Source organism: Ziziphus jujuba, chromosome 4 (genome assembly GCF_031755915.1).
Source record: "Ziziphus jujuba cultivar Dongzao chromosome 4, ASM3175591v1".
NCBI classification, from domain to species: domain Eukaryota; kingdom Viridiplantae; phylum Streptophyta; class Magnoliopsida; order Rosales; family Rhamnaceae; genus Ziziphus; species Ziziphus jujuba.
This window is the reverse complement of record NC_083382.1, coordinates 18,724,522-18,737,158: the sequence shown is the minus strand read 5'-3', so window position 1 is coordinate 18,737,158 and position 12,637 is coordinate 18,724,522. Positions and strand designations below refer to the sequence as shown.

At 29.9% G+C, this 12,637-nt stretch overlaps 1 protein-coding gene across 2 annotated transcripts; it reads left to right on the top strand.

Annotated features, from left to right (window-relative positions):
- The first annotated feature begins 6,517 nt into the window (after positions 1-6,517).
- LOC107406421 (inactive TPR repeat-containing thioredoxin TTL3) lies at positions 6,518-10,388 on the top strand. Of its 2 annotated transcripts, XM_048472267.2 has the most exons (7): positions 6,523-7,899; positions 8,409-8,604; positions 8,692-8,876; positions 8,957-9,290; positions 9,405-9,612; positions 9,717-9,823; positions 9,996-10,388. In XM_048472267.2, exons 1-7 carry the CDS (start codon positions 6,881-6,883, stop codon positions 10,146-10,148), a joined length of 2,202 nt encoding a protein of 733 aa, XP_048328224.2. In that variant the 5' UTR covers positions 6,523-6,880; the 3' UTR covers positions 10,149-10,388. The 2 variants fall into 2 exon arrangements, with proteins under 2 accessions (XP_060672599.1, XP_048328224.2); XM_060816616.1 differs by lacking the exon at positions 9,717-9,823 and having other exon boundaries at positions 6,518-7,899.
- The last annotated feature ends 2,249 nt before the right edge of the window (positions 10,389-12,637 follow it).

Here is a 12,637-nt window from a genome sequence, read left to right as displayed (position 1 = left end):
AACAATAATAAGTCAATAGTTTATATATATAAACAAAATGAAACATTCAAATAAAAATGTGCTATGACGAGTAAGATAGGTTTTTTGTTTTTTTGTGAATACGAATAAGATAGGTTTGATAGTATGTTTCCAGCTCCTTTTCGTTTTAGATCATAATTCTGACAAAAATAAAATAAAATATAACACATTAAGGGTATATTCATCTAAACCCTTTATATTTGAATTAATTATAATTTAATCTTGTAAATTTTGAAAATTACAATTAACAATCCTATAAAGGTATATATAGCATTAATTGAAAAAATAATATTATCAAACCCATTAAAATATCTATTAAATATATTTGTTATTATTTAATTGGTTTGTATTTAATTATATTTATTCATATTTAAATTATATTAATATATTAATAAATAAAACAATAACGCATATATCTTATATATTAGATAATGCCTCTAATATCACTCTAATTGAAATATAAATATGAATTAAAGTAACTTAATACTTCATACAGGAAAATAAAAGTCTGGATTCGTTCATATCCTCTCATATATTCAATCTTTTTTTTTTTTTTTTTTACTGGTTTTTCAGAGATCTTTATCATTAATGCAACATTTATTTTGCGGATTCATACAATTGTTTTTAAAACCCGAAAAGGATCATATTTTTAGATGTAAAAAGTTGTTGAAAATATTTTTAAATCCAAAAAAAAAAAAATTACATTATAAGTTGAATCTCAAACAAACGATATATTGAAATTACCCTAATTTGAAAACAAAATTAAGACGGCCCCACCCCACCCAAAAAAAAAAAAAAAAATATGAGGGTTGGGTGAGCCGAGCTAGACGTGTGAAGCCGGAGTGGGAATAGGGAAGGACGATAGTGATGAGGCTGGCATGGGCGAATAGCAAGAGAGCATGGATGTTTCCTCTGTGGTCAACATCTTTGTCATTGGCTCAGCGGCTCACAATGAGATCGGCTCAGCTCAGCTCGGCAGAGCGGCCTAGAATAGGCTTTTCTTGGAAAGACGGAACTTAATTGGCGCCTGATGTGCTTAGCTGGAAGCCACTGGGTGAAGCTTAGGGTTCTCTGAATGGCCCAGCTGGCACGGCACTCTGCACATGGCCAGCTGCCACTGTCCCCAGCTCACACCTCACTCCCCCCATTTTATCCCCCTCCTCCACTTTTTTCATTTTAGTTTTATACCCTTTTCTATTTTTTTTTTGTACGTTTATATATAAATTTTTTTTTTTAGGATTTATAATTCCTTCACATTGTTAATTTAACATACAAGATACGTAAGAATTATGCAATTTCATGTTTTGGAAATCAAAATTTTTTTTGGTAATATTAACATGGAAAAATGCTATGGAAATTTACACCTTATTATACCTTTAAATTTTGAATGTAATTTTTATACTAATGAAATTTATCAAAAGTTATTTTTCATGTTTATAATTATATTTATTTTTTAGGCTTGAAGTGGAGTTTATAATTGTAGGGATTTTAAAATATAGAGTGAATTTTTTTTTTTTTCAACTAAAACTTAGTCACTCTATGTTCTTGTTTAAAAAACAATATAATGATAATGTTTATTATTTTCAGATAGAGAATCTAAGTATGAATCCTCTATTTCATAATTAAAAGGAAAATTAAATCCAAAAACCTAAACTTGCTAAGGCAAGAAATTGGAGGAAAAAAAAAAATAGTCCAAAGCAAAAAAGAAAAGAGGACAAAGTCATCTCTAATATAATTTATGTATTGGTAAGAGCATTCATAAATGACTCTCTATATGTTTAATTTAAAAAGCTAATATGTAAAATCAACCTCCAAACAAATCTGTATTTTAACTTTTTAAAATACAAAATGAATAAAAATACTCTTCATTATTTAATGATGATCAAATTTTAAGACAACTATAATATATTTTACTTGTTAAAAAACAAAAAAAAACTGAAAGAAAAAAATATAATAATAAATATTTATTGAAAAAATAAAAATAAAGAGTGAAAATAAAAAATATTGTTAGAGAAGATTTTAAAACTTATATCTTTAAATATAAAAATGCTCTTTATTTAACAAAATATATTTTTTATTTTTAAAAAATCCTTTAAAAATACTCTAAATTGATAAAATTTGTTATGGTTTCTAGTTGATTGCTTACGCTTAGGGTTTAATGGTTTGGCATGACTTTCAAAAGTCACAAAAGTTAATTGAACAGTCACAATAGCGAGTGCCAAATTACCAAACCAGCCTTATTCAAAGACAAAGAGTCAAACACCAAACTGCTTTTTTTTATTTTTACTTTTTAAATTATTTATATAACTATTTTTTTTATAGGAATTTAGTTATATAATTAATGCTTCTTCTTTTTTTTTTTAACTAATACCTGTGATACTGTAGAAAATATTTGAACATATAACAATCATCCATCAAAAATGTCAAAAATTGACCATTAATGTATCTTTAATAAAAATTATAATGTACTAATAGTTTAGTCAATAAAATTTCTGTTGGTTTTAGAAAGAGAAAAATAAAGAAAAAAAGAAGGTATTTTGATTCTTTTCTAATGAACATTGAATTAAATAGGTAATTACACTTCTTCATTTTTTTTTCGCTGAAAAGGTAATTACACTTTAAATCCTATGCAAAGAGGTAAAATCAGGGGTCATAATTAATAAACATCGTATAGACCACTTTACAAAAAAGGCAGTGAATGCATGCAGACAAATAGGAAAAATTCATTTCCCAATTATTACGTTTTTAACCTCCAAAGGGAAAAATAATAACAATAATAATAATAATAATAAATGTACCTACATTTTTTTTATATAGAAATAAAAGTACCTAATAGTTAATGCAATATACGTATAAATTCTTATTAAAAACGTGTTAATCAGTCTATTGTTCACGATAAATTAGTGGGGCATCTTTTACATATAATGAAGGACTGATACATGTTATACCAGAGCTATATATATTTCTTTCTTTTTTTTTAATTAATATTTATATTTTTTCTTTCTTTTAAGTGATTGCTAAGCAATTTAATTTTGGATATTCATATTTAATTATTTTATTTTAAATTTTAATCCATAAAAGAAAATTAACTCTAGTTAAAGACTAATAGTAATGTTTGTTATTTAACAATGATAACATGATACAATTTCAGCCATTAGATTTAATTATGTTGACATGTCACAATTTAAGTAACCCATATTAAAATCATCCGTTCCGTTAGAAATGAAAAGAATCCTTATCCTTGTGGAAGAAATATAAAAATATTTCATCAAATATTACATTATTAATGCTTTTGCTTTTGGCTTTTCGGTTTTCATTTTTTGTTGGAGAGACTAAGCATTTATTAATAATAAATAAATACCATAATAGTCATTTATAATGAAAGACACAAAATTTATATATATATATATATATATATGTATTTATCAAAATGAACCTTATTTGACTAATAGTTTTAATACTTTCCAATTTATTTATTTATTTTTTTTAAGCTTGTAGCCAGTCAAATGAGGTTTACCAGTGATAATGCCTCTCTCACTTATACTATCATGAAGTTTCTTTTAAATTATAAATTATTGTAATCTAATTAAAAAAAAAGAAAAAAAAAGAAAGCTTTTTATAGCTAGATGAAAAATCCAATTGTCATTAAAAAAGGTATATATAATCCTTTTAAAAAAAGAAAAAGAAAAATAAACGTTAGCAGTTGGTAAGATAATTAATTGACCAAAAGTTACGTTATGAATGACCATATTGGAAAAATCGATTTGGCCGTTCTAAAATTCACATCTACCATTTTTGCCAATCAAAATTTTAATAAAAGTTCTATGTTAAATTAGGTGGTCGACTTTTTGTCAAAAAGAAAAAAGAAAAGAAAAAAATATATATATATAACATTGCGTACTTTTCTTTTGTGAATAGATAACATTGCATACTTTGTCACCTCGTATCCGATTTTTGTTATATTCTTATTATATATATATATATATATATTTTTTTTTATTTACACTTTCTTAAATTATATTTTAATGTCAAAATCTCTAAAGTTACTTTCGAGATATTGTATAGATTATATACATTAATTATCATATATTTTTTTCTTTTTTTTTTTAATCATGTTATCATACTTTTTTTTTTTTAGCGACATTAATTATTATAAATTAAACATGAAAAATTGATAATTAATACGAGTATTGTAACTAATCCAATGTATATTTTGAAAGAAAATATTTCATACGCTTGAATGAATTTTACTTAAAACCGTTATACATCTTCAGGTAATTTCCATAAATTCTCTTGGATGAAAACAAAATATAGATTTATTTTATTTATTATTTATTCTTATTTCTTAAAACAAAAACAAAAATATGAAAATAACACTTTTAATAAAATAAATTTCTTCTCTATTATCAAATTTCTTATAAATTTCTTTCTATACTAAACGCAAGCTATGCAAAACATATGCCATTGAATATTTATTTCTATTTTTACATTTTTTTAAAAGCTAAAAAGGATGAGACTGTTTTATTACTTTAATTAATTTATTTTTAATTAATATATGCAGATGTGGTGGGCATTTAGGTAATTTAATGTTGCTACAGAAATCCAAGGAAGTAGGGGTCTAAAATAGTGGGAATGGAAAAGAGTTGATTTGGGTAAGTAGACGTAAGCACACTTCATCAACACCACACCCCCCAAATCAACATCGCAGGTTCCAACACACACCCTCCCCAAGGATTCTTCTTGCTTTTACTTGTTTTTCTACAAGGGTATTTTTTTTAATAAAAAATAATAATTAGTATTAAAAAAATAAATAAAAGAAAAGTGAGAATTGAATATTAATTTCTTATGGAACGAACACAAATGATATTGGCCATACTTGACAATTTTCTTCTCTGAAAATAAATAAATAAATAACCTTTCATTTTATTTTTTTCTGGCTGACTTCCAACTTTGGATAATAATGGACATAAACAAAATTGGAGGGAATGATATTGCACAAGGAATAATCTGGCATTGATAATTTGGTTTTTATCATTATTAGATATTTTGTCATCCCATTTGTCTTATGGTACATGTAATTAATATATGATAGTAATTTGAGAAATGTGTCAATTAGAACTCAAGAATTCTGTTTACCAAATATTATTAATGGATAATCGTTTTCAATTTTTTTTCCCCATAATATTTGAGTTAATATAAGGACAATTTTTAGTTTAAAAAACATACTGTATCCCAACAAAGAAAGTTTTAAAATTATGAAATTCTATATGAAATTGTTGACTTTTTACATGTACATAATTTGAATTTGTATTTGTATTTGTTTTTGTTTTTCTTCCTCTTTAATGTAAAAGGTATTGGTATATTGTTTTTATGTAGTTTAATTTCTTTATATCTATGTTGATATAGACTTATGTAAAAACTTAAAATTGATTATAGACTTATTTCTTCAATATGGTTTTCTACAACCAAAAAATAAAGAATAAAAGTGCCTTTTTTTTTTTTTCAATCAATTCCCAAAAATACACCTTGAATTGAATGGAATAGATAACTAAACTTATAAATCAACAAAATTTAATTTAAGATGAAGAAATGAAAGCATATAAAATTGATATCATAATAATTTATATGAATATCTATAAGAAGAAGAAAATAAGTAAACCACAAAATTTTGAATTTGTTATTTATTTATTAAGGAATTAATAATTTTAAGTTCATATAACGTGGTCAATTAAAGTAGCTAGAAAACCAATTACCAAAGTTTGACTTAAAAATTTTATACTTCATAATTTATATAAAAAATTATTTCAAATTAATATTATTATTATATTATCAAAAAAGTTATTATTATTATTTCTTTTTTATAAAGGTAAACAAATAAAAAAAATAAAAATTAGGATAATGAAAGACAATATATATATATAGCCGTAGAGGCAGCTTAAATAGGAGAGTGAAAAACAGGGACAGAGGCGGAAAGAGAGAACATCGTGATACTGTCTCTCTCGTGAAGCTGCAGCCATAACGATTTAGAGAAATTTTGTAATTTATCCAACTAGAACCCCAAAAACGACCTAAAGAAACCACAAAATCACAATTATGTCCTTTTTGTTTTGCGATTATAAAATATTCTATCACTCTTTTATATATATATATATATTTAAATTGTATTACTCTTAAATGTTGTTATTATTATTTACAATTACACAACACAATTTTTTATTTATTTTAATACTGAAAAAAAGAATGTATCAAATTAAAATGAAAGAAAATATTGATCTATAAACATAATCCATGTTAATGACAAGTAGGTGTTAATAGGCAGATTATTTTCCAATTTAAAAATAATATAAAAATTGAGATGGAATACAATTATAAATTGTTAAAAAAAAAGGCATAGATCTGAGAAATAAAAAAATATATTAAAAATTTCCACGTAAAAAAAAAAAAAAAAAAAATCTCTCTCTCTCTCTCTCTCACATTCTTTGCTTCCTCCTTTTACATCACGGGATCCCCATCCCTCTTCTTTTTTTTTTTTTGGTTTGTTTTTTGGTCCTATATGTCCTCCTTCCTTCCTAACTCTCCGTTTTTGTATCCCTCTATCCTTTTATTTTTTCTTCTTAGCTTTGTACTTTGTGAGAAACCTCAATCTCAGTTTCTTACAGAAACAGAGTGAACAATAATGATTTTGTAGACATAGACAACCCAAAAAAAAAAAAAAAAAAAAAAAAAAACGAAAAATTTAGTGAAAACCCAGAAAGTTTTTACATTTTTTTTTTTTTGGTTGGGAAATATATATATATATTTATATATTTGGTATTTATTGATTTACTGCAGGTAATAGCATTTTGAGTTTAATTTGTGAGAAATGTCGGAAACTGGGAAATCTATACAAGAAATGGGTTTTGATTCTCTGACCGACCGATTTCGAAACACGTTGAGTTGTAGCAACAACAGCAACAACAACAACAACAAGCCAGATTTCAAAGAACTCGATCTGGGCTCACCGGTTTCGCCATTAATAACTCGGCCGTCTGGTAATGGCGGCGGTGCCGGTGGCGGTGGAGCAGGAGGTGGAGCGGCAGTGTCTTCGAGTAGCAGTTCGAGCTCGACTGGTTCGGTTACGGGCAAAACCAGCAACGCCCAATTGGGAAGAAGATCGGATGGTAAAGCTAACAGCCACTCCGGTGAGCTTTCCGGTTCCTCCGAAACGAGCCCAACCGCCTCCGAGAGCCACCGATCCACCGCTACCAAGGGTAATTCGAAACCGGGTCATCGGAGATTGGGCTCCGCTGGAACCCCATTGATCTACTCTGGGGGAAGCTTCAGCACCAGTAGCAGCCCTAATAATGGCGGAGGTGGAGGTAGTAGTGGGAATACTGCAACTTCATTTTCGTCAAACTCAACCGCCAATTTGTTCCCTAGCGGCAATATTTGTCCCTCCGGGAAGATATTGAAGGCTAGTATACCTTGCAAAACGGCGAGCAAGACCGTCGTATTGGGTTCAGGTACTGGGAACTACGGCCATGGTAGCATTATGCGAGGAGGTGCGAAATTGGGTAGTCCAGGGGAGGTCAATGTGAGTGGGAATATACAGTCTGGGGGTGAGGCTTTGTTGGTCAAGCGGGCTATGGCGAATTCCGATCCCGAAGAGGTCAAGAAAGCCGGCAACGAGCTCTATAAAAGAGGGCATTTTGTGGAGGCATTGTCGTTGTATGATCGAGCTATATCGATAATGCCGGACAACGCCGCCTACCGGAGTAACCGGGCAGCCGTGTTGACGGCGCTTGGGAGGCTGGGCGAGGCAGTGAGGGAGTGTGAGGAGGCTGTGAGGTTGGATCCTGGTTATGGGAGGGCACACCAGAGATTGGCTTCTCTCTACCTCCGGTGAGTGCTGAAAACTTTCTGGGAACTTGGTGACTCTTTGTTCTGGGAAGTCAATCTTTTCTATTTGATGTGGCTCTTTCTCTTGGAAGAATGTGATTTGGGTTTGGTGTGTCTTGTGGCTTTTTTCTTTGCTCTGGCTTTTGTTCTTTGGACTGTTTTTGTAATATGGATGAACATTGTGGATGGCTAATGTGTGTTGCTACCAATCTGGTTTGATTGATTTAGCAGCAATTTGTGGGCATCTTTTTCTCTCCGGTCTAAGATTTGAGTGGATAAATTAGTAGGTGTTCTTTTAGTTTCCATTTGGAGATTATTTAGTTCTCTAGTATGGTTATCCTTTTCTACATTATAGTCTAGAATACAAACATTCTAAAACCCCAAGTGCTTGCCTTGATGGATTCTTGGGTATTTTACGGATTACTCTGAAACAATCCCTTGGCTTTCATCTTACTGCATTGTATGGATTTGATGTCATCTCAATAAAGCATTAATCTGGATTAGTTTTACAGTTTTGGGCAGGTTGAAAATGCCCGCCGACATCTCTATTTTCCTGGGCAGCAGCCAGATCAGTCCGAGTTACAGAAGTTGAGGTCACTGGAGAAGCATCTGAAACAATGTGCAGATGCCCGAAAGCTTGGTGATTGGAAGAGTGTGGTAAGGGAATCTGATGCAGCCTTGGCTACTGGGGTGGACTCGTCTCCTCAGGTAAAACTTAACCTTGGATCTTTGCTTCCTGTTTCATGTCTACAGGGAGCCTCAAACTAATTAAACCTTTTTGAATGTGATTTACAGATTGTTTCTTGTAAAGCGGAAGCCCTGTTGAAGCTCCATCAACTAGAAGAATCAGAGTTCAGCTTGTCCAACATGCCCAAGTTGGAAGATTGTCCTCCTTCCTGCTTGCAGACTGTGTTTTTCGGCATGCTTGTTGAAGCTTATGTGCTATGTGTTCGAGCCCAAATTGAGATGGCATTGGGAAGGTAAGCTTTGAGGTGAAACTCCTAAAGCAAGTTAGCTATGGCTTTTTGGTGAGTAAGAACGGATTATAGATTTTTTGCAGGTTTGAGAATGCAGTAGCAGCAATAGAGAGGGCTAGCTTGATTGATTACAGTAATGTTGAAATTACAAGGGTGTTGAGTAATGTGAAAATGGTTGCAAGAGCTCGTTCTCGGGGTAATGATCTTTTTAGCTGTGGAAGATATTCAGAAGCGTGCTCAGCTTATGGGGAGGGGCTTAAGTATGATGGTTCCAATTCTGTTCTCTATTGCAATAGAGCAGTTTGCTGGTCTAAGCTTGGACTATGGGAACAGTCTGTTGAGGATTGCAACCAAGCCCTAAAGATTCAACCAAATTACATTAAGGCCCTTCTTCGGAGGGCTGTCTCAAATGCAAAGGTAAATTGACATTACTGCTCCATAGTTTTGTTGGGAACTTTGTTTTCTGAATATGTTTACTTTGTTGTTCTTTCATGTGACCATTTTGGCATCTCTTTTCATGCAATGTTATAGCTCGAACGGTGGGCAGAGGCTGTGAGAGATTATGAGGTCTTGAGGAGGGAACTTCCTGGAGACAACGAGGTTGCTGAATCTCTACAACGCGCCCAAGTTGCATTGAAGAAGTCTTATGGCGAGGATGTGCATCATAGTATGAAGTTTGGTGGTGAAGTAGAGGAAATATCTAGCCTAGATAAGTTCAAAGCTGCAGCATGTTCACTTGGTAAGTTTTTGTTGCATTTCTTCAGGAATAGGGTGGTTGACCAACCTTGCTCCATTCTTCAACCCATTTTCACTTTCGTACCAAACTGAAATTTGAAATTTCAGGTGTTTCGGTTTTTCATTTCAAAGTTGCATCCAATGAACAATGTGAAGAAATATCCCCATTCATAAATATGCTGTGTGTTCGATATCCATCTATCAAATTTTTCAAAGTAAGTAATTTGAGGGCCCGTCTATCATATTTCCTTTGGATAACATAAATGCGAACTTGCACACTATTTCCAAATTATGTTTGTAAAAGCAATGGAAGGAGCTCATATAAAACTTAATCTGTTTTTGGTGTTTGGCAAGATATACAATTTAGATTATGTTTGCCAATTGCAGGTGGATGTGGAGGAGAGTTTAGCCATAGCAAAGGCTGAGAGCATAAGGATGGTGCCGACGTTTAAGATTTACAGGAACGGTGTAAAGGTGAAGGAGCTGATCCGCCCAAACCATCAGTTTTTGGAGGAGTCAGTCAGGAATTGTAGTCTGTAGAAGAACATGTTCATTTGTGCCGCATCTAAAATATTTGGCCCTTAATCATTTATACTAGGATTACCAGCTTTACCTGCGATATAATCAGGTACATAATTGTTTCATAGAGTTATGAACGCACAGAAAAGAAAACCCTTAGAGAGAAATAGCTTCTTAGTCTCACATTTGCGGAATTGTATTCTTTCCATTTTATTTTCTCTGTGGATGATTCTTTCACCCATTGGATTCCATTTATTGTCCCTTTTTTTTTTTTTTTTTTTTTCTTTTTTAATTTTCTTGTTCCATATGGCGCCTTATATTTGTGTCTCTCCTGCATCCTAATGTGTGAAAAGCGATGTGAAAAAAAGTGTACCATTTAATTATAATGTCTCCCTTGTAGAATTTTGGGGAGAGATGGGCTGGGAAGGTTGGTGGGTAGGTGACATTGTATACAAGCATGTTGCGTTTGGGAGCATTAAGAGGTCAGGTTTTTAGCTGGGTTTGAATATTAACTTATTAAACACAGAAATATTTGCTAGATTTATTTATTAAATTTTTTTTTTTTTGTGGGTTAGTTTTTTTCAAAAAAAAAAAAAGTTTTCGAACTGAAGGTGTAAGATTTACGACCAGTCACTCCCAGTCCCGTACTTTGCTTTGATTCAACTTTGAATTTTTTTATATTTTTTTTATTTTTTTGCGGGTGAAAAACCGCTTTCATTGCACAAAAGGATTCAACTTTGAATCTTTACTGTTTAGGTCAAATCATAATTGGTTAATTGATTTCGAGATTTTTATTAAGTTACTTTCTACAAAACTAACGGACTTTGAATTGTATGGCCAATTTTCAGTTAGTACAAATAAATACCTTTATATTTTATTCTTAGAAATGAACTTTACGTAAATTGCGGCAAAAATAAATATCTAAAAGAAGATCTTCCTAATTTCTAGACTCAAAATAAAAATAAAGTAATTGGCATGTGTATTTACAATTAGGTTCACATCATACGGGGTTATACAACAGCGCATTATACCAGTGGGACTTTTTAAGTTTTAGGTTTTTTAAATGTCTTTTAAAAATGTATTTATGATTTTTTGGGTATATATATAATATTTATTTTATTCAAATATATTTTAATAGTTTATTAAAGCCATTTTAGATTATTAATGCATTTTTAAATTCTAATTATAACATTTTAGGATTAGTTACAATTTAATACTTTTTTGATTAAAAAAGCTGCATTTTCGATTCTCTAATTTTTAATTTGTTACAATTTTAATCTTTTATATTTAAATAATTTATATCTTAGTATCTCAAATTGTTAACCACTATTAGCTAACAAATTCATAAATAATATATATTTTAGTATCTCAAATTGTTAATCATTATTAGCTCACAAATTCAATTGAATTAAAATGTAACAAATTAAAATTTAAAAACTTTAAATTTGAAGATGAAAAATGGGAAGAGCTGTCGTTTGAAACAAAAAATAGAAGCTTAATTTACTAATCGGGCATTCATCCTCCATGTGTATTATCCAAAAAAATTTGCTTGTACTATTCTTCATCTTCCATGTATTATCCCAAAAATTTGTTCGTACTTTCTTTTCTTAATTAATATTTTAGCAATTTACCTTTCCAGTTGTTACCAGGTCAAATCTTGACAGCAATCGACACTAAATTTCACTGTATCCTTTGTTGTTAGAGGGGGCCCTTGTACTTGCCAACTAAATTTATACAGTAGAACATCTTTATAATATAATAATATATTATAATGAAATAATTTTTATATAATAATAAATTTTTTGATTTTAATTTAAATTAATTACAAATAAAAATAAATTTTATACTGTAATAAATTATAAACTTTTTTAACGTCTAGCTTTAAATAACTTTTCCTCCGTGCAATAATAAATATATGATACATTATATTAAAGATTTAACATAACATATTTATGTAATATTGTTTGAAATTATAATTTATTCTTTAAAACTGTTATGAAATCTATGAATTTGCAGGCATATAAGAATTTACCAGCATTGACATGTTTTAGTTGAAGTAAAAATATTTCTAACTTCTCAAATATGTTTAGAAAGTTTTAACAGAAAACTTTTGTATTTTTATACTCTCATCCTTCTAATTATATTTAAATATCAAATTAAATTATTTGCAGATTCTTTCGGTAAAAGAAATGTATAACTTGATTGAATGAGATTGATAGAACGCGTTAAACTATAGAATTTTTAACATTTCCTCAAAATTATAGCTCTTTTATAGTTATACAACTAGTTTACTCTCAATAGAATGCCTGTAGAGAAGTTTTACTGTACTAAGTTGTTGTTGTTGTTGGTTTTATTTTTATTTTTTTAAGATTTGACTTTTTAAAGCAATGAATTTTTCTTTTTGCTTCATTTGTTACTTTTAAGAATGCTTCTTTTTTAGGAGCTAACCCTGAGAAAAAAAATTGCAAGTATAAAATTATGAATGAAAAAAAAAAAAGGCATATAATGCC

What these genes read in the sequence shown, in the direction of transcription:
- LOC107406421 (XM_048472267.2), top strand. Translation starts at nt 6,881, where the DNA reads ATGTCGGAAACTGGGAAATCTATACAAGAAATGGGTTTTGATTCTCTG. An exon ending in GGGTGGACTCGTCTCCTCAG is followed by an intron (nt 8,605 to 8,691) that starts GTAAAACTTAAC and finishes TGTGATTTACAG; the next exon opens with ATTGTTTCTTGTAAAGCGGA. An exon ending in GGGCTGTCTCAAATGCAAAG is followed by an intron (nt 9,291 to 9,404) that starts GTAAATTGACAT and finishes GCAATGTTATAG; the next exon opens with CTCGAACGGTGGGCAGAGGC.